Here is a 22,489-nt window from a genome sequence, read left to right as displayed (position 1 = left end):
ATGAACACATACAACTACTACCATTGTATTTACTGGAAAGTAGTTGGCAATCCCAACCATTAATGGCAAATGTCAAGCCAAGTAGCATGACCATTAGTCTATTGTGCCCTATAATGGTTCCTTCACAGGTGGAGGTGTAGTGGTAATGTCAGTGGATCAGTAATCTAGTAATGTTCTGGGTCACAGCCTCAAATCTCACATGGCAGATGGCGAAATTTGAATTCAATAAAAAATCTGGAAGCAAAAACTCTTGTTTAACAGCAACCATGTAAACATTGACAATTATCATAAATGTCAATCTGGTTCACTAAAGTCCTTTTGAGAATGAAATCTGCTGTTCTTACCTGGTCTGTCCGAAACGTGTCTCCACACTCCCAACAATGTAGTTGACTCTTAACACCCATGAAATGGCGTTGCAAGCCACTATGTTTAAGAGCAATAAAGGGTGGGCAATTAATGCTGGCACAGCTGGTGATACCCACATCTTATGAATGAATACTTTTAAAAATATAAAGTTTGCCCAAAATCCCCATCTGTTTCATTACCTTTTGCAGATCACCCTCTAGGACTGAATGAAGTAGTTCTGAAAGAAAAACAATGAATAACATATTCATCATAATGCAGTGTTGATCAGATGCTTAAAGTACCTGCCCATCCAATGAAGGTTCATAATATCCATTAAAACTGTTGAGTAGAAATAAAGATAGTGAATTAAAAATGATTATTCAATGGTAGAACTCTGCTATCTTTGTATGTTCCTTCTACGCAGATAGTAGAAAATATTTGGGAAAGGAGCCTGAGACATAAAAGAGAGATACTGAAGAATAAAAATGGAAAATTGTTCATTTTTAGAAGGAGGCCAGTAGGTAGTAAACCTGGGTGAATTATAAAGAATTATAAAGAGAAGCAGAATTAGGCTACAGGACAGTAACTGAATGTTGGGAGGCAGAGAGAGTGAGAGAGAGAGAGAGAGATAGCTGTAACTGTTTAACAACCATATATAGAAAACAGAAATGAAACTCTCAATGTGCTAATACATTGCAAAAATACTTTTCGGTGACAGAAAACTGCAATATGTAAATAAAATACAATTAAATCCATTAATATTAAATAGAGTTTAATAGTTAGCTTGCTTATTAAGGATACTAGCTACTGTGACAGTGTTTCAGAGGCACTTTAAGCAACAGGTGGAATGAACTACCCACTGTGTCAATTTTGGATTGGCAGCTGTCTTCTGGGATTGCTAGTTTCATGTTTAATAATTATTCCGATAGATGTGACAGCCCTCAGAAACCTGTGAGAGCAGGGTATACCATCTACAAAATGTGCTGAAGCACATTGTCAGGACTTTATGGACAGCATGTCTCCAACCTGCAACTATCTAGATAGACAAGGGCAGCAGATGCAAGAGAACACTGCCAACTGCAAGTTCTCCTCCAAGCCATATATCACCCTGAATTATAATCATTGTTCCTTCACTGTCACTGGGTCAAAATCTCAGGACACCCTACCCAACAGCATTGTGGGTGTATGCACACCTCAAATTCTGCAGAGGTTCAAGAAAACAGCTTTGTAAGGAATTTTGAAGGGCAACAAATGATGGCCTTGCCTGAGATACTCAAGTCCCAAAAATGAATGAAAAAATGATTTCAGAAAGAGGTCGGCATGTTTCTTAAAGCAGCTATTGGATCTTAATGATAGGGGGAGGAATTAGTCTATAAAGAAAATAAAAGGATTGGATTTTAAATTGGGCAGAGGTTTATGTTCCAGACTCATAACAGGAAAGAGGCCTTTCAGCTCATCAAGTCTATGTCACCTATGTACAGTAATCCCACTTTCAAGCACTTGGTCATGAATGTTATGACATTTCAAGTATTCATTCACATACTTAAAGGTTGTGAGGTTTCTCACCTCAACTACCCTCTCAAGCAGTGCATTCCAGGTACCAAGTACCTTCTGGGTGAAAAACATTTTCCTCAAACTCCCTCTAAACCTCCGGTCCTTCCCTTTAAAAGTATGCATCCTCATTGTTGACCATTCAATTAAGGGGAACAGCTACTTCCTAGCCACCTTGTCCATGGTCTTTGTAATCTTATACACTTCAGTAAGGTCCCCCCTTAGCTTCTCTGTTCTAAAGAAAACAACTCAAATCTATCCAGCTGAATCACCCCAGCCCAGGCAACAACATGGTGAATCTCTTTTGCACCTCCTCCAAATAAATCTCTTAAATTAAGCTGCAGATAGCTTGCACTCAACCTGAAAGGAATTGGGGTCTGAAATTAATGAAAACAAAACTGTCTTCCTCTCAACTCACAAAATATTTGAGGGAATCATGCTGCCCATATCAAACTGAGAATTGGATCATTATGTGATGGTAGTGTTCATTTAAAAGGGATTTAATATACGCTGCTTCTCTTGCAAAGATGTGTTGTCAGTGGCACCGAAATGTCTGTTTCAGAAGCAGAGGGTAAATAGCTTTGAGCTCCGAGTATTTTTTTTTAAATTAGACAAAAGAAGCATGAGTGGGTACGTCAGGCTGACATAGGCTCAGGATTTTAGTTTTGCTTTGAGTTGAAGTGGGGTCTTTTGGAGTTGAAGCTGCTAGATACAGCTCTCCCTTCTGCAGCTAAAAGTTTGAGTTCATTCTCTACTACCAGACTGTTTCTTTCAGTGATGTTTTTCTCCTGGAATGCAGACAGCACATAAGAAATTCTAATGAATTTGCTTTGCCAAGGGTACGGTTATTAGATGCTGTGGTATTGGAACAATCATTGGTTAATAGTTAAACAATATAATCTTTTGTTAAGTATTTCAAATGTATTAAAGTTATGCCAACTTTTGTTTTTGTTTGTATTTTTACTGTCTTGGAAGAATAATGTGTGTTTTGCTTAGAACCTAACAGTGGACAAATCAAATTACATCTAGAACAAAGCACCTAACACTTACCTTTAATAGACAATAGACAATAGGTGCAGGAGTAGGCCATTCTGCCCTTCGAGCCTGCACCACCATTCAATATGATCATGGCTGATCATCCTTAATCAGTATCCTGTTCCTGCCTTATCTCCATAACCCTTGATTCCACAATCCTTGAGAGCTCTATCCAACTCTTTCTTAAATGAATCCAGAGACTGGGCCTCCACTGCCCTCTGGAGCAGAGCTTTCCACACAGCCACCACTCTCTGGGTGAAGAAGTTTCTCCTCATCTCTGTCCTAAATGGTCTACCCCGTATTTTTAAGCTGTGTCCTCTGGTTCGGCACTCACCCATCAGCAGAAACATGTTTCCTGCTGCCAGAGTGTCCAATCCTTTAATAATCTTATATGTCTCAATCATATTCCCTCTCAGTCTTCTAAACTCAAGGGTATACAAGCCCAGTCGCTCCAGTCTTTCAGTGTAAGGTAATCCCGCCATTCCAGGAATTGACCTCGTGAACCTACACTGCACTCCCTCAATAGCCAGAATGTCTTTCCTCAAATTTGGAGACCAGAACTGCACACAGTACTCCAGGTGTCGTCTCACCAGGGCCCTGTACAGCTGCAGAAGAACCTCTTTGCTTCTATATTCAATCCCTCTTGTTATGAAGGCAAGCATGCTATTAGCCTTCTTCACTACCTGCTGTACCTGCATGCTTACCTTCATTGACTGGTGTACAAGAACACCCAGATCTCTCTGTACTGCCCCTTTACCTAAATTGATTCCATTTAGGTAGTAATCTGCCTTCCTGTCCTTGCCACCAAAGTGGATAACCATACATTTATCCACATTAAACTGCATCTGCCATGCATCTGACCACTCACCTAACTTGTCCAGGTCACCCTGTAATCTCCTAACATCCTCCTCACATTTAACCCTGCCACCCAAATTTGCCAATGGTATTGCTAATACCACCTTCTATATCATTAATATATATTGTAAAAAGCTGCGATCCCAGTACTGATCCCTGCGGTACCCCACTGGTCACTGCCTGCCATTCCGAAATGGAGCCGTTTATCACTACTCTTTGTTTCCTATCAACCAACCAACTTTCAATCCAAGTTAGTACTTTGCCCCCAATACCATGCGCCCTAATTTTGCTCACTAACCTCCTATGTGAGACTTTATCAAAAGCTTTCTGAAAGTCCAGGTACATCTACTGGATCTCCCTTGTCCATCTTCAGAGTTACATCCTCAAAAAATTCCAGATTAGTCAAGCATGATTTCCCCTTCATAAATCCATGCTGACTCTGACCTATTCTGTTACTACTATCCAGATGTGTCGTAATTTCAGCCTTTATAATAGACTCCAGCATCTTTCCCACCACTGAGGTCAAACGAACTGGTCTATAATTTCCTGTTTTCTCTCTCCCACCTTTCTTAAAAAGTGGGACAACATTAGCCACCCTCCAATCCACAGGAACTGATCCCGAATCTATCGAACTCTGGAATATAATCACCAACGCATCTACGATTTCTCGAGCCACCTCCTTCAGTACCCTGGGATGTAGACCATCAGGCCCCGGGGACTTACCAACCTTCAGACCTAACAGTCTCTCCAACACCAATTCCTGGCAAATATAAATTCCCTTAAGTTCAGGTCCTTCAGCCACTGTTACCTCAGGGAGATTGCTTGTGTCTTCCCCAGTGAACACAGATCTGAAGTACCAATTCAATTCTTCTGTCATTTCTTTGTTCCCCATAATATATTCCCCTGTTTCTGTCTTCAAGGGCCCAATTTTAGTCTTAACCACTTTTTTGCCTTTCACATACCTAAAAAAGCTTTTACTATTCTCCTTTATATTATTGGCCAGTTTACCTTCGTATCTCATTTTTCCTCTGCGTATTTCCTTCTTAGTAATCCTCTGTTGTTCTTTAAAAACTTCCCAGTCCTCCGTTTTCCCACTTATCTTTGCTATGTTATACTTTTTCTCTTGTAACTTTATATGTTTCTTAACTTCCCTCGTCAGCCACTGTCACCCATGCCTCCTCCTAGGATCTTTCTTCCTTTTTGGAATGAGCTGATCCTGCAACTTCTGCATTATACACAGAAATATCCGCCATTGTTCCTCCACTGTCATCCCTGCTAAGGTATTGCACCATTGAACTTTGGCCAGCTCCTCCCTCATAACTCCTTTATTCAACAGAAATATTGTCACTTCCGATTATACCCTCTCCCTCTCAAATTGCAGATTGAAGCCTATTGTATTATGGTCACTACTTCCCAATGGCTCCTTCACTTCGAGGTCCCTGACCAATTCTGGTTCATTGCACAATACCAGATTCAGAATTGCCTTCTCTCTGGTCGGCTCCAGCACCAGCTGTTCTAAGAATCCATCTCTGAGGCACTCCACAAAGTCTCTTTCTTGAGGTCCATTACCATCCTGATTCTCCCAGTCTACCTGCATGTTGAAATCCCCCATAACAACTGTAGTAACATCTTTGCGACAGGCCAATTTCAGCTCCTGATTCAACTTACATCCGACATCCAGACTTCTGTTTGGGGGCCTGTAGATAACTCCCAAGAGGGTCTTTTTACCCTTAGTATTTCTCAGCTCTATCCACACTGACTTTACATCCCCTGATTCTAGGTCCCCCTGCGCATGGGACTGAATATCATCCCTTTCCAACATGGCCACCCCACCTCCTCTGCCCGTCAGTCTGTCCTTATGATAGCACGTTTAGCCTTGAATATTCATTTCCCAGGCCCTGTCCACTTGAAGCCACGTCTCAGTTATCCCCATAATATCGTATCTGCCAATTTCCAAAAGAGCCTCAAGCTCATCCACCTTATTTCTAATGCTTCGTGCATTCATGTATAGTATTTTTAATTTGTTACTGCCCTCACCCTTTCCATCAACTCCTAATTCACTCAACCTTACAGCATGATCCTTTTCTGAGTTTTCTGCCTCATTGATACAGTTGTCTTGCTTGACTTCCCTTGTTCTAACTTTCCCTTCAATTTCCTTCTTAAACATCCAGTTTGTCCCCTCCCTCCCGCTACTTAGTTTAAACGTAGCTGTGTTGCAGTAGCAAACCTGCCTGCCAGAATGCTGGTCCCTAACCTATTAAAGTGCAAACCATCTCTCTTGTAGAATTTATACTTACCACAAAACCTACCCCAGTGATCCAAGAATTTAAATCCTTGCTTCCTGCACCAGTTCCCCAGCCACACATTCAAGTCCATTATCTCCCTGTTTCTGGCCTCACCAGCCCGAGGAACTGAAAGCAAACCGGAAATAACCACCTTGGACATCCTGCTTTTCAGCCTTCTGCCTAGTTCTCCGAAGTCCCGCTGTAGTATGTTCCTCCTCTTCTTCCCGACATCATCTGTGCTGACATGTACCACCAACTCTGGCTCTTCACCTTCGTCCTTGAGGATTTCCTGCACTCTGTCATGTCTTTAACCCTGGCACCAGGAAGGCAACACACCATCCTTAAATCCCGTCTGCTGCCACAAAAACCCCAGTCAGTTCCTCTCACTATGGAGTCCCCTATTACCACTGCTCTGTGCGATGTCCGACTCTTCTGCTCTGCCTCTGCGCCAATGTTTGATTGACAGACCTGGCAGCCTCGCGGACTGGCAGTGTCATCTGTCTCTACTGTTTCCAAAAGATTCAACTTGTTCCTGACAGGTACTTCCCCCCAGGGTCTCTTGCACCTGTCTCCTCTCTGCCTTCCTCATCGTCTGCTCTCTTCTGGTACGATTGGTGTAATAACCTCGCTGAAGGTCTTGTCCAGAAAGATCTCGTTCTCTCGGATGAGCCTAAGGTCCTCGAGTTTTTTCATCAGTGCTGCAATATGCTCTGTCAGTAGCTGAACGTGCACACACTTTCCACACTTATACGAGCCAGACACACCAGAGTCGTTGACCTCCCACATCAAGCACGTAGCACACTGAACCAGCTTGGCAGTCATGTCTTCACCCTCTTCAAATGTGGTGTAATCACTTCACTCAACCTTCTTGTCGAAGACTCCTGAGCTAAAGCCTCACTCTTCAATCCACAGGAATTTCCTTGGACCTAGAACACACCCACTCTAATAACAATCACTTACCTTCCCGACCGGCTAAAAGATAAAACTTACGACCTTGACTATCTCCTTGATATATTTTGAGGGGGTTTAGTCTGGTCCATAATAATTCTTAGCAGGGTCTGATTCTGAGGAGTTCGGGGAAGACAGACATACACTCATGTTCTAAAGGCAGTGGTCATGGAGAGTTCAGGGAAATCTGTTGGGATTGCCAAGACTGCAGCCAATGATCCGGAATGCGGGATTATTATGTGCAGATCAAAGGACGAATTACCTTTTTCCTCGGAGGATGAGGGAGGCCTGAGGAAGGAAGAACAAAGAAAATATTTTCTGAGAGTCAGGCATGTGCAACAGATCCTGTCACAAAGACCTTGAAAAATATTGTGTATAGAGCAGAGAGCTCAAAGGTGATACAGCATGACAGCCTCAGACAGAACAGAAAGTAGAGAGGTACAGTGTCCCAGTATATTGGCAGCAACAATATCAGAGGTAAAGGAATATTGTTAGGATTTGGAGTGTGGGGAATGCTGTCAGGAGTCAGTGTGGAAATATAATCAGGACAACAGTGTGGGTAATGCTATCAGGTTAAGGAATATGAATGTCGTTGTCCAGATTGAGAATATGGATCTTGTCAGGATAAAGAGTGCGTGGGTTTTGTCAGGATAAGGTGGTTAGGATATGTTGTTAGGATCAAGAATGTGGGAAATGTTGTTAGAACCCAACAATGTGGTGAATACAATTGGGAAGAGGGATGTGAGGAATGTTGTTGCAATCAGGAATGTGGGAACTTTCTTTGGATCGGGCATGTGATGAATATAGTTAGGAAAAAGGATTTAGGGAATCTTGTCAAGATCAGGTGTATGAAGAATGCTGTTGTGGATTGTTGGTCGGGTTGTCTTATTGCAATTGGGAGCATGGAGAATGTTGTTCTGACCGGGAGTATAGATAAGTTGTTGTGATTAGAAGTGTGCAGAGTGTTTTCATTATGTATGGGGATTGCAGAAATGTTGTCGGGATCGGGAGTATGGACAATCTTGCTGGAATGTGGAGAAGAATTCAGAGAACACAATTGTTAATGGGGTGAAGGGCTGTGTTAGATGTGAAGAGTTTATACCGGAGTTTCTGGTGAGTCAGTCTTTCTGTCTCTCTGGCAAGATACCGGTGTTGTATCCCAGACTCAGAATCGCAGCTGTCACTTGTGATCCACTTGCTGTTGGAGCCATTCCACAGCTCAGTATTGCTGAAAATTTGAAAAGGATTTCTTTTTATTTCAATACAACATTTGAATCAATTTTCCTCCGCACTTTTTCTTTTTTCTCGTTGGTGATAATCATGAGATATTTTATTCTACGTTATTGCCAGGGAAAAACAAAAGGACAAAGGTAGCCTAGATTAAGATCTCAGAATGTTTTCAGCATAGTTTCTTGAAACGGCATGTTCTGCAGCCAACCAGAAAGCAAACTATTACAAAGAGAACTGAATATGCAAGTAGTGAAATTATGCTTCAATTACACAGGGCATTGGTGAAACCTCATCTAGGATACTATACACAGTATTGGCCTCCGTATTTAAGTAAGGATATAAATGTATTGGATGTAGTTCAGAGTATGATTACTAGACTAATACCTGGAATAGCCAGGTTGTCTTATAAGGAAAGGTTGAACAGACCAGAACTGGTATTGAGCAATAAGATATGATGTATTAATGATCTCTTGTGAAGGTGACCCTTGGTATTGAAGACTATCATATGATTGAATTTTACCATCTGTCTGAGGAAGAGGGGAGTGGGTCTAAGACTATTTAAGTAAGAGTAATCATGGTGAATGAAAGCAGAACTGACTAAAATGAATCAAGGATTGGTCAATAGAGATGCAGTGCAGACATTTAAAGAGTATTTCCAAATAAACAGAATGGATACATTCCACAAAGTAAGAAAAATTCTAAGGGATGGACCTACCATCTGTGGTTAACTAAAAATGTTAAAGAAAGTATCAATCTTAAAGAAAAGCATATAATTATACAAAGTCAGCTGACAGAAAAGAAGATGGAACAGAATATTAAACAGAAGGAAAGAATCACCAAACAAAATTCAAAAAGGAGAAAAAGTTCCAGCACGAGTACAAGTTATCCGGAAATGTAAAAACAGATAAGAAGTTTCTATAAATATTTTAAAATGTAAAAAATACCGAGTATTCATCCTACAGAAAGCAAGGCTAAAGAATTAATAATGGAAATCAAGGAAACAGATTAAATGAACGGGTATTTTGTATTTATCATTGATTTAGAGGACACGAGTAACATCCCAGAACCTGCACTAAATCGGGAAATGGAAAGAGAGAGGAACTCAGAAAAATTACAATCACCAAAGAAATGATACTGAATAAATTGCTGGAGCTACAGCTGACAAGTGTCCAGCTGCTGGTGGACTCCATCCTTGAATCTTAAATAAAGTGGCTAGTGAGATAGTAGATGTATTGGCTTTGAATTTGCAAAATCCATTGATTCAGAGATAGTCTCATTAGTTTGGAAAATAGTGAAATTAACTTTTTTATTCAAAAAGGGAAGGAGATTAAAAGCAAGAAACTACTGGTCAGTTAGCTAAACATCTGTCATCTTCACACACGAAGAATAACCATTATTTAGAGATGCCGGTGTTGGACTGGGGTGTACAAAGTTAAAAATCACACAAGACCAGGTTATAGTCCAACAGGTTTAATTGGAAGCACACTAGCTTTCGGAGCAACGCTCCTTCATCAGGTATTGTGGAGGACTCGATCGTAACACAGAATTTATCGCAAAAATTTGCAGAGTGATGTAACTGAAATTATAAATTGAAAAATTGATTGTCTGTTAAGCCTTTCATCTGTTAGAATACAGTGATAGTTTCACTTCTTTCATGTGTAAGTCACAAAACCCTTTTTTTTAAAGTTGCATTCTCGGGTTAGCTATTAACAATGGTGATAGCTACACAATATGTTGAAAGTGTTAGCCCCCTGTGTTTTCTGTCTATGCCATGATGTTTAGATTGATTCTAATCTAAAAAGTGAGATAAATGAGTTTTACATAAATTCATGCAGTTTTTGAGTTCAGAGTTCTACATGAATGTTTGCAGTTTTTGAACAAAGTGCAATGTAACTCTGCAAGTACAAATTCACCACACAAAATATATATGTGCATGTGGGTCTTTGTCTGTGTGTGTGTCTGGGGTGGGGGTTGTGAGTGTGAGAAAGTGTGTGCGTGTGTGTGTAGTGAGTGCAGAGTGTCTTAAGCTTGTAAGGGGGTGCATGTGTGGGAGTGTGTGTGTCTATAAGGGTGTGTGTGGGTGTCTGTGTGCACGTCTGTGTGTACCTGTGTCCGTGTGTATGTGACAGTGTGTGTGTGTGTAGGAATATCCGTGTGTGTGTAGTGCAATGGTGATCACCTGTAATGTGACATGAACCCAAGGTCCCGGTTGAGGCCCTCCCTATGGGTACTGACCAGTCAGCAAACCAGTCAGCTAACAATAACCAGTCAGCTAAGCTATGAAAGAGTTGTTAGCACTCAAGACACAATACCCCAGCTTGATTCAGATTACATGTGAAAATACAAATCAGAAGTAAGCCATTCACTTTCCCAAACCTGCTATGCCATTTAATAAGATCATGGCTGATCTGATTGTAATGTCAAATTCACAATTGCACTTATCCCTGATAACTTCTCTCACACTTTCTTAACAAGAATCTATCCACCTTTGCCTTAAAAATAATCAAGGACTTTGATTCCACTACCTTTTGAAATAGATTTTCAAAAACCAATGACCCTCTGAGAGAAAAAGATTTTACCTAATCTCTCTTCAAATGAGTGATCTCTGATTTTTAAACATAAACTCCTAGTTATCGATCATCTTATAAGAGGAAATATCCTCTCCACATTTCCTGTATCAAATCCCCTCAGGATTCTATCTGTTTCAATCATGTCACCTCTTGCTCTTTTAAACTCGAGTAGATACAAGATAAGCCTGCACAGCAGAGAGCGGCATGAGCTGGGCGGAAGTGAAGTTGGAGCGCAGAGCTATTCGGGAAGGTAAGTGATTGATATTTAAGAACTTACCTCGACGCCAACGGTCTTTTCACAGCAGAGAGCGGCGCGAGCTGGGCGGAAGTGAAGTTGGAGCGCAGAGCTAGTCGGGAAGGTAAGTGATTGATATTTGAGTGGGTGTGTTCTAGACCCCAGGACCTACATAGTAGGGCCTCCCTCCCATCCTCCTCCTCTAACCTAACTTTAAAGTCCACAGGTAAGCTACTCAGTGTTCTTGTTTTGGAGACGAAGTGTAGAGTAATGGCAGTGCAGGCAGTGGAATGTTCCTCCTGCAGGATGTTTGAGGTAGGGGTGACCACTGATACTCCTGCCGACTTCATCTGCAGGAAATGCAGTCAGATCCTGCTCCTCACAGAACGAGTTAGGGAACAGGAACTGGAGTTGGATGAACTGAGGATTAGTCGAGAGGCTGAGAGGGTGATAGATAGAAGCTACAGGGACATAGTTACGCCAGAGAACAGAGGTAGCTGGGTAACACTTAGAGGTGGGAAGGGGAGGAAGCAGGCAGTGCAGGGATCCACTGTGGTCGTTCCCCTCAACAATAAGTATATCGCTTTGGATACTGTTGGGGGGGACAGCCTAGCAGGGGTAAGCTGCAGTGTCCGGGTCTCTGGCACGAGGTCCGGCTCTGAGGCTCAGAAGGGAAAGAGGGAGAGGAGGAGAGCGCTAGTTATAGGAGACTCTTTAGTTAGAGGGACGGACAGGTGGTCCTGTGGACATGGGCGAGACTCTCGGATGGTTTGTTGCCTCCCGGGTGCCAGGGTCCGAGACGTCTCGGACCGTGTCTTCAGAATCCTTAAGGGGGAGGGTGTGCAGCCAGAAGTCGTGGTGCATGTCGGCACCAACGACATAGGTAGGAAGAGTGGTGGGGAGGTCATTCAGGAGCTCAGGGAGTTAGGCTGGAAACTAAAAGCTAGGATGGACAGAGTCGTCATCTCTGGGTTGTTGCCGGTGCCACGTGACAGTGAGGCAAGGAATAGGGAGAGAGTGCAGTTGAACACGTGGCTGCAAGGATGGTGTAGGAGGGAGGGCTTCAGGTATTTGGACAATTGGACTGCATTTGAGGGAAGGTGGGACCTGTACAATTAGGATGGGTTGCACCTGAACCAGAAGAGCACCAATATCCTGGGAGGAAGGTTTGCTAGCACTCTTTGGGGGGGTTTAAACTAATTTGGCAGGGGGATGGGATCCGGACTTGTAGTCCAGCAAGTAGGCTAGCTGTTTGTTAGGATGTCCAAGAATGTAGGGAGGCTGTGGAGAAGGTAGCACTGACAGGGAGTACTTGCGGACACAGAGATGGGCTCAAGTGTGTATACTTCAATGCAAGGAGTATCAGAAATAAGGTGGGTGAACTTAAGGCGTGGATCGGTACCTGGGACTACGATGTTGTGGCCATCACGGAAACGTGGATAGAAGAGGGACAGGAATGGTTGTTGGAGGTTCCTGGTTACAGATGTTTCAGTAAGATTAGGGAGGGTGGTAAAAAAGGAGGGGGGGGTTGGCGTTGCTAATTAGAAATGGTATAACGGCTGCAGAAAGGCAGTTCGAGGGGCATCTGCCTTTGGAGTTAGTATGGGCTGAAGTCAGAAATAGGAAAGGTGCAGTCACCTTGTTGGGTGTTTACTATAGGCCCCCCAATAGCAGCAGAGATGTGGAGAAACAGATTGGGAAACAGAATGGGAAACAGTCATGGGTGATTTCAACTTCCCAAACATTGATTGGAAGCTCTTTAGATCAAGTAGGTTGGATGGGGCGGTGTTTGTGCAGTGTGCACAGGAAGCTTTTCTAACTCAGTATGTAGATTGCCCAACCAGAGGGGAGGCCATATTGGATTTGGTACTTGGTAACGATCCGGGACAAGTGATGGGCTTGTTAGTGGGTGAACATTTTGGTGATGATGGCCACAATTCTGTGACTTTCACCTTGGTTATGGAGAGAGATAGGTGCGTGCAACAGGGTAGGTTTTACAATTGGGGAAAGGGTAAATACGATGCTGTAAGACAGGATCTGAGGAGCATAAGTTGAGAGCATAGGCTGTCACGGAAGGATGTCGTGGAAGTGTGGAATGTTTTCAAGGAACAGAAATGACAGATACATAAGGTTGAGGAAACAATGTTCAGATAGAGCATTGGAGGGATACAGGATTGCCAGAAGGGAGCTGAAGAAAGGGATTAGGAGAGCTAAGAGAGGGCATGAAAAATCTTTGGCGGATAAGATCAAGGATAACCCCAAGGCATTTTATGCGTATGTGAGAAACATGAGAATGATGAGAACGAGGGTAGGTCCGATCAAGGACAGTACTGGGAGACTGTGTATTGAGTCGGAAGAGATAAGTGAGGTCTTGAATGAGTACGTTTCTTCAGTATTTACGAACGAGAGGGACCGTATTGTTGAAGAGGAGAGTGTGAAATGGACTGGTAAGCTAGAGGAGATACTTGTTAGGAAGGAAGATGTGTTGGACATTTTGAATAGCTTGAGGATAGTCCAGTCCCCCGGGCCTGACGGGATATATCCTAGGATTATGTGGGAAGCAAGAGAGGAAATTGCAGAGCCGTTGGCAATGATATTTTCGTCTTCACTGTCAACGGGGGTGGTACCAGGGGACTGGAGAGTGGCGAATGTTGTGCCCCTGTTCAAAAAAGGGAATAGGGATAACCCCGGGAATTACAGGCCAGTTAGTCTTACTTCGGTGGTAGGCAAAGTAATGGAAAGGGTACTGAGGGATAGGATTTATGAGTATCTGGAAAGACACTGCTTGATTAGGGACAGCCAGCACGGATTTGTGAAGGGTAGGTCTTGCCTTACAAGTCTTATTGAATTCTTTGAGGAGGTGACCAAGCATGTGGATGAGGGTAGAGCAGTGGATGTAGTATACATGGATTTTAGTAAGGCATTTGATAAGGTTCCCCATGGTAGGCTTATGCGGAAAGTCAGGAGGCATGGGATAGTGGGAAATTTGGCCAGTTGGATAGAAAACTGGCTAACCGGTCGAAGTCAGAGAGTGGTGGTAGATGGTAAATATTCAGCCTGGAGCACAGTTACAAGTGGAGTTCCGCAGGGATCAGTTCTGGGTCCCCTGCTGTTTGTAATTTTTATTAATGACTTGGAAGAGGGAGTCAAAGGGTGGGTCAGTAAATTTGCAGATGATACGAAGATTGGTGGAGTTGTGGATAGTGAGGAGGGCTGTTGTCGGCTGCAAAGGGACTTAGATATGATGCAGAGCTGGGCTGAGGAGTAGCAGATGGAGTTCAACCCTGCCAAGTGTGAGGTTGTCCATTTTGGAAGGACAAATAAGAATGCGGAATATAGGGTTAACGGTAGGGTTCTTAGTAAGGTGGAGGAGCAGAGGGATCTTGGGGTCTATGTTCATAGATCTTTGAAAGTTGCCACTCAGGTGGATAGAGCTTGTAAGAAGGCCTATGGTGTATTAGCGTTCATTAGCAGAGGGATTGAATTCAAGAGTCGTGAAGTGATGTTACAGCTGTACAGGACTTTGGTTAGGCCACATTTGGAGTACTGTGTGCAGTTCTGGTTGCCTCACTTTAGGAAAGATGTGGAAGCTTTGGAGAGGGTGCAGAGAAGATTTACCAGGATGTTGCCTGGAATGGAGAATAGGTCGTACGAGGATAGGTTGAGCGGCTAGGCCTTTTCTCATTGGAACGGAGAAGGATGAGGGGTGACTTGATAGAGGTGTATAAGATGATCAGTGGAATAGATAGAGTAGACAATCAGAAACTTTTTCCCCGGGTACAACAGAGTGTTACAAGGGGACATAAATTTAAGGTGAAGGGTGGAAGGTATAGGGGAGATGTCAGGGGTAGGTTCTTTACCCAGAGAGTGGTGGGGGCATGGAATGCGCTGCCTGTGGGAGTGGCAGAGTCAGAATCATTGGCGAACTTTAAGTGGCAATTGGATAGATACATGGATGGGTGCTTAAGCTAGGACAAATGTTCGGCACAATATCGTGGGCCGAAGGGCCTGTTCTGTGCTGTATTGTTCTATGTTCTATGTTCTATAACTTTTCCTCCAGATAACTTGCCTTTTCTACGTATTAGATTGGTAAACCTTCTCTAACCTGCTTCCAACGCATTTATAAATAAGGTGACTAGTAATGTACATAGTATCCAAATGTGGTCTCATCTGAGCCTTGTATAACTGATGCATAGCCTCCCTACTTATGTATTCAGTTTCCGACTTTTCTTGTAAATATTGATATGATTACTATTTTTTTTCAGATTTCTGGCTAGCTTTCACTCATTCTCTAATCTTTCCCTCCTTTTTATTTGTTCTTTGCTTTTTTTAATCTTATGCTCAATCTTGACCTCCTAACTCTTACTGCACAATTATAGCTTTATCTTGAAGTTTGATACTATCTTCAAGTGTTCTAATTAACTATGGGTGATGCAAGACCAACTGTTCTAATCCCCTTAGAGTTTTTCTTTCCATTTTGAATTTATCTATTGTGTGTTTTCTGAAATATCCACTTACAAGTCTGCCACTCCATCTTCATTGGCCTATCTCCTAACCTGATTTGTCAGATCACTTCAGCTAGCTCTGCTTGCATGCATCAAAATTGCCTTCAGTTAAGTTTAAAATACTAATCTGAGACCCACTCTTTCCTCCCTCAAACTGAGTGTAAAATTCAATCATATTATTACTGCTGAGATCTGGGAGTTTTGTTCACTACGAAATTATTAATTAATTCCATTTTGTTGTACAATTCAATTAGCATAGCCTACTTTCTAGATGTCTCCAGAAAATGCTGTTCTAAGAAATTATCCCAAAAACATTCTATGAACATCTCATCCAAGCTACATCTGATTTTTCTAGTCTATATGTACTTTAAAATCCTTCATGATTATAACTGTATCTTTTAAACAGGCTCTCATTTTTATCTTTACACTCAATACTACCACATGGTTACTGGAGAGAGTGGAGGAGGGTGTGTGAAAAACACTCCTACAAGTGACTTCTTGCCTTTGTCATTACTCATCTCTCCACAAACTGCTTCTAAATCCTGATTTCATGAACTTAGGCCATCTCTCTATATTGTGCTAATACCAGTATTAATAAACGGAGTTACCCCTCCATCTTTTCTTGGCTTTTCATTCCTGAATGTCCAGTACCCTTTAACATTCAGGTCCCAATCTGAGTTATCCTACAGTCATGTCTCATGTAATCATTATCATATCATAGAGTGATAGAAGATATTTGAGGGTTAGAGGAGGGTTTGATCTACAAGGAGAGTCATAGAGATGTACAGCATGGAAACAGACCCTTTGGTCCAACACGTCCATGCTGACCAGATACCCTAAGTTAATCTAGTCCCATTTGCCGACACAAGGAAGAAACTTGAAAGGGTTCAGAAGAGATTTACAAGGTTGTTGTCAAGGTTGAGATATTGAGCAATAGGGAGAGGCTGAATAGGCTAGTCACCACATTATCGGAAGGATGTGGAAGCTTCAGAAAGGTTCAGAGGAGATTTACTAGGATGTTGCCTGCTATGGAGGGAAGGTCTTATGAGGAATGGCTATGGGGCTTGAGGCTGTTATTGTTAGAGAGAAGGTTAAGAGGTGACTTAATTGGGACATATAGGATAAGCAGAGGGTGAGATAGGGTGGTCAGTGAGAGCCTTTTTCCTTGGATGGTGATGGCTAGCACAAGGGGACACAGCTTTAAATTGATGAGTGATAGATACATGATAGAGGTAACTTCTTTACTCAGAGAGTAGTAGAGGGGTGGAACTCCCTACCTGTAACAGTAGTAGACTCACCAGCTTTAAGGGCATTTAAATGGTCATTGGATAAACATATGGGTGAAAATGGAATAGTGTAGGTTAGATGGGCTTCAGATTAGTCCCACAGGTCAGTGCAACATCGAGAGCCGAAGGGCTTGTACTATGTTCTACATTCTATACTGTTCCTTAACACTACCACATTCCTTGTTGATTCCCACATTTGATTGGCTTTCTGTACCTTGGCACAATGGTCAGTTAGTTCATGCCCCTTCAGCCTTCACTACTTCCAAAGCCACTCTCATCACTAAATTCCCTATTATCGACATCCTGCGGGATACCAATGACCAGAAACTGAATTGGACTAATCATATAAATACAGTGGCTAAAAAAAGGTCAGGGGCTACAAATTCAGTAAAATGTACCTCACTTCCTGTCTCCTTAAAGTATATGAATGATCTACAAGGCATCAGGAATCTAATGGAATACTCCCCACTTGCCTGAAAGCAGCTCCAATAACTCAAGAAGCTTAATATAGTTCAGGGCAAAGCATCTGCTTGGCTGGCACCACATTCATTGCCTTCAACCTTCATCCATTTCATCAATGACATAGCAGTGAAAGCAATGCATACGTAACTGCAGAAATTCACCAAGACTCCTTAGACAGCACCTTCTAAACCCACGGCCACTTCTAACAGATGGACAAGGGCAACAGATGCATAGGAATACCTATCTGCAAGTTCCCTCCAAGCCACTCACTATCCTGATCTGGAAATATATCGGCATTCTTTCAGTGTTCCTGGGTCAAAATCTTAGAACTCCCTTCCTCAGGGCATTGTGGGTCTCCCTATGAGACATAGACTATAATGGTTCAAGAAGTTAGCTCACCACCACCTTCTCAAGGGAAACTGAGGATTGTTAAAATGAAAGATGAGGAATAACTGCTGACCTAGGCTGTGATGCTTACATATTGTGAAAAAATGAGAAAAGTCTCCCTCATTCCCCAGAGCTTCCTAGATCGCACAGATGGTTATTCATCAGTTGAACTAAACACCGTAGGAAGATCTAAGTTTCCACTCCTGGTCTGTTGAAGCTCAGTTAATACTGCCCAGTAGACAGGTGAATCCTATTTACTGTCTGACCTTAATAAGCTTGGAGGTTAGGAAGATGAAAATTAGTCATGAATGTTGGAAAATGTCTGCCAGGGTGTCAAGGTAGGGTTTAGTTGTGATTGCTTCCATGATCAAAGAGCCTCGAAAATGTACAGCCAAAAGCTGAAAGAAATGGCCAGATTAGAGAGATGCAGAGTGGCTCCCATAACACCACTATCCATAAAAATGGATGGGCTGAACAAAATTGGGAGGAAGAAACGAATTATTGGTCGAAGGTTGGTTCATGGGGCCGAGCAGAAAGCTTACCCTTGAGGTGGATCCACCACCAGGTCTGGCATTCCAGGGGCTGTCCCAGTTTTCTGTATGACAACTATCTCTGGATCCAGAATAAAAAGTTCATCTTGAGCCACTTCTGTTACAAAGTGGAGATGCTCCTGAGGAAAAGTGGAAAACCATTCATACCTTAAAATTCTCTTAACTATCAACAATCAATTATTCATTAGTGGATCTATCCTTTCTAGTATTCTTAATTATTAAGTCATTATTGACATTGATATCCTTAAAGCTCAGTTAATTATTGTTCATGATCAATAATTACATTCCGTAATTAATTAATAACTACACTGCACTTCAGAAGCACTAAAATGAATACAGGGCGACTCCGGTATCCATGGAATTGATTTCCGCGGTTTCAGTTACCTGTGTTTTACTGCAGCTGGAACATATTACAGGGAACGTTCCAGAACCATGGACCAGAGGCTGCTGGGAAGGTACGTTTCCCATTTAATTGAATGGGTTTACTCCTATCTGTGGTTTCTGGCTTCCACGGTAGGTCCTGGAGCACATCCCCCGTGGGGGGATTATTGTAGTTTGAATATACTCAGCCAGACTCCCGAATACTGACAATAGTTCAGGAAAACCTATGCCAGATCCCAATGCAGTTTCTGCTTCAACCACGGGAAATGAATTCAAAGCACAAACTACATTCCATGCCAATTGATTTTCCAGTAGTTTAATATGTGGCACTGTAGCCAGATGGCCCTCTCCCTACAACCCCAGGATAAATTAATCATCTATACAAATTCCACTAGTTTGCAACCTTCAAGGAGACTCCAAAGGTTATGGTAATCATTTTGCATGCTACTTTTTCAAAGTCAATTATTATACTATTTATTAATAAATTAATAACATTTCTCACCAATTTAACTGATAAATGCATTTATTTGGTGATAAAAATAAATTTTACTTATTGAAAATCTGCAGGTGGCAGGATGGCACTCTGATTGAAATGCTTACTTTTTGTCATAAACCTATTTTCAGCTATTGCAAAAAGACTTGATCAAGTAGCCACTCTCCTTATCAAGGAATTAGTTATCACATTTCGTTTTCAAAAAGATGATAATTTAAATAAAATGATCCCTGACAGAATTTGAGCATTATACATGATACAATATAAAGTGTTGTTCCCATTGAGTTTTGGTATTCCACGAAATCTGTCCGGGCGAGTGCAAGATAAGACCATAAGAAATGGTAGCAGAATTAGGGCATTTGGCCTTTTGAGTCTGCTCCATCATTCAATCATGGCTGGTATGTTTCTCAACCCCCTTCTTCTGCCTGTAACCCCGATTCTCTTACCAATCAAGAAACTCTCTATCTCTGTCTTAATTATACTCAATGACTTGATCTCCATAGCCCTCTATGGCAATGAGTTCTACAGATTAATCCGCTGGTCTTAGTCTCTCCTACTAGTGAAAACATCTTCTCCTTGTCCACTATATCCAGGCCTTCACTCTGTAACTTTTAATCAGATCCGAATCCATCCTTCAAAACCACAGCCCTCAACTGCTCCTCATACAACAAGCCCTTCATCCCCAGGATCAGTCTTGTAAACTTCCTCTGGACCCCCTCCAATGCTACCACATCCTTCCTTTAATATGGGGCCCAAAACTGCTCAAAATATTCCAAATAAGGTCTGAATGGTGCCTTATACAGCCTCAACAGTACGTCTCTGCTCTTATATTCTAGCCCTCTTGGAATGAATGCTAACCTTGCATTTGACTTCCTGACCACCAATTGAACTTGCATGTTAATCTTAAGAGAGTTCTGAGCCAGGACTCCCAAGTCCCTTTGTGCTTTTGATTTCCAAAGTCCTTCCCTGTTTATAAGATAACCTATGCCTGTTCTTCCTACCAAAGTGCATAACCTTAAAGCTTCCCACATTGTATTCCATCTGCCACTTATTTGCCCATTCTCCTAGCCTGTCCAAGTCCTCCTGCTGCTTCCCCACCTCCACATATCTTTGTGTCATCTGTAAACTTAGCAACAATGCCCTCAGTTTCTTCGTCCAGATGCTGATGTAAATTGTTATGGTCACGACTCTGACCCCTGTGGGACTCCACTCGGCAGTGACTGCCATCTTGAAGAAGATCCCTTCTCTCTGCCTTCTGACTGTCAGCCATTCCTGTATCACACTAGTATCTTGCTCTTAATACCATGGGTTCTTCTCTTACTTAGCAGCCTCCTGTGTAATGTAAAGTACATATTCAGATCCTCCATTATTTCTTTTATGCTCATTATAATTTCTCCAACCACATTTTCCGGCAGCGCAACATCTCTCTTTTACCTTTTAGATATCCAAAAAACTATGCCACTCATCTTTTATATTATGAGCTAGCTTAGTCTCACATTTCATCTTCACTCATATCCCCCCCACCGCCCCCAACCATTCCCCAAACCACCACCACCACCCCTTGCATTTTTAATTGTCCTCTGTTGATTTTAAAGGCTTCTCAATCCTCTGGCTCTCCATTCCATCAAATTGTATGCTTTTACTTTTGCTTTTATGTTATCCCTGACTTCCCTCATCAGCCACACTTGCCTCATCCACCCCTTCATTTGTTTTTCTTCCTTGGATGAATTTCTTCTGTGCTTCCTCCTCGCACCTGCGCCACCCCCCCCCCCCCCCAAAGGTTTCTGAACCCACATGTTTCAGGTGGAACCTGTCCCATTGGGACAGCTCTCTCTTTCCCCAGTAATGATGTCAATGTTTCTCCCACACCGATCTCCCAATCTTTGACACACGCCTTTACCTCATTAATCTTGTTGACCCTGTGCCAATTTGTTTGTGGCTCATGTAGTAATCCAGAGATTACCACCTTTTTGGTTCTGCTTTTAATGTAGATCCTAGCTGCTCATATTCCCTCAGCAGAACCTCTTTCATATTTCTACTTATATTGTTGGTACCTACATGGATCACAATTGAAAGATGGAAAGCATCAACAGGATTTCTTTTCAGCAATACTTGAGGTACTACCTGGTAGCAAATGGTGTTTGGTGATATGTACGTGTGTTTAAGGAGTAACTCCAGAGGAAAAAGGCTGGATGACCAATTGCAACCAAATTCTAGGCTGTTGTTTTTACTCAGCCTATCTTGTTTTTTAAACTATAGTGTTTCATAATCGGCACCGTACAAATTCCAATAATATTAAATAATTGGTTTAGCCACCAACTGCATTTCAGATGCTTGATTTCAACCTTGACTGGGGTAGTATCATGGGGAAAGTGAGGACAGTCAGAATCGGAAAGTGTGGAGCCGGAAAAGCATAGCAAGTCAGGCAGCATCCGAGGAACAGGAAGGTCAACATTTCCGGCATAAACCCTTCATCAGGAATGTGGGGGGGCTGGAGAAAGGAGGTTGAGAGATAAATAGGAGGGTGGGGGTGGGGCTGGGGAGAAGGTAGCTGGGAAGGTGATAGGTGGATGGAGGCGGGGGTTGATGTGATTGGTCAGTGGGGAGGGTGGAGCAGATAGGTGGGAAGGAAGATGGACAGGTGGGACAGGTCAAGAGGGTGATGCTGAGTTGGACGATTGGATCTGGGATCAGGTGGGGGGAGGGGAGATACGGAAACTGATGTTGAAGTTGACGTTGATGCCATGTGCTTGAAAGGTCACAAGGCAGAAGATGAGGTGTTCTTCCTCCAGTTGTCGGGTGGCTTGGATTTGGCAGTGGAGGTGGCCCAGGATCAGCATGTCCTTGGTGGAGTGGGAGGGGGAGTTGAAGTGGTTGGTCACAGGGTGGTGGGGTTGTTGGGTGCATGTGTCCCAGACATGTTCCCTGAAACACTCCGCAAGTTGGCGTTCTATCTCCAAGATACTGAAGAGACCACATCATGAGCAACAGACACAGTAGATGAGGTGGGTGGAAGTGCAGGGAAATCTCTGTGAAAAGATCCTTTGGGGCCTTGGACGGAGGTTGAGGGGGAGATGTGTGGGAGTAGGTATTACACCTATTGCAGTGGCAAGGGAAGGTGGTGGGTTTGGAGGGTTGGGTTGGTGCGGGGCATGAACCTCACGAGGGAGTCATGGAGGGAATGGTCTCTGCGGAATACTGGCAGGGTGGTGGTGGGGTCTGATTGTAGGTTGTAGAAATGGTGAAGGATAATGCGCTATATTCGGATATTAGTGGGGTGGAAGGTGAGGACCGGGGGGTTCTATCTTTGTTACGGTGAGGTTCAAGGGCAGAGGAGCGGGAAGTGAAGGAGATGCACTGGAGGGCATTG

General features: G+C 42.8%; 1 protein-coding gene across 6 annotated transcripts in view; it reads right to left on the bottom strand.

Moving 5' to 3' along the window:
• The window catches only part of dgki (diacylglycerol kinase, iota), a 254,803-nt gene that overhangs the window by 18,972 nt on the left and 213,342 nt on the right, over positions 1-22,489 (bottom strand). For all 6 annotated transcript variants that reach the window (XM_043708940.2, XM_087997517.1, XM_043708943.2 and 3 more), the window contains 4 exons: positions 18,237-18,364; positions 8,122-8,247; positions 7,282-7,307; positions 546-583 (listed from right to left, as the gene is read on the bottom strand). In XM_043708940.2, coding sequence (XP_043564875.1) covers positions 546-583; positions 7,282-7,307; positions 8,122-8,247; positions 18,237-18,364 — 318 coding nt within the window. The remainder of the gene's footprint in view (positions 1-545; positions 584-7,281; positions 7,308-8,121; positions 8,248-18,236; positions 18,365-22,489) is intronic.

Source organism: Chiloscyllium plagiosum, unplaced genomic scaffold (genome assembly GCF_037043375.1).
Source record: "Chiloscyllium plagiosum isolate Xiang-an unplaced genomic scaffold, Cpla_swu_hap1 HiC_scaffold_19, whole genome shotgun sequence".
In the NCBI taxonomy this organism is placed as follows: Eukaryota; Metazoa; Chordata; class Chondrichthyes; order Orectolobiformes; family Hemiscylliidae; genus Chiloscyllium; species Chiloscyllium plagiosum.
This window is presented reverse-complemented; position numbering and strand designations above follow the sequence as displayed.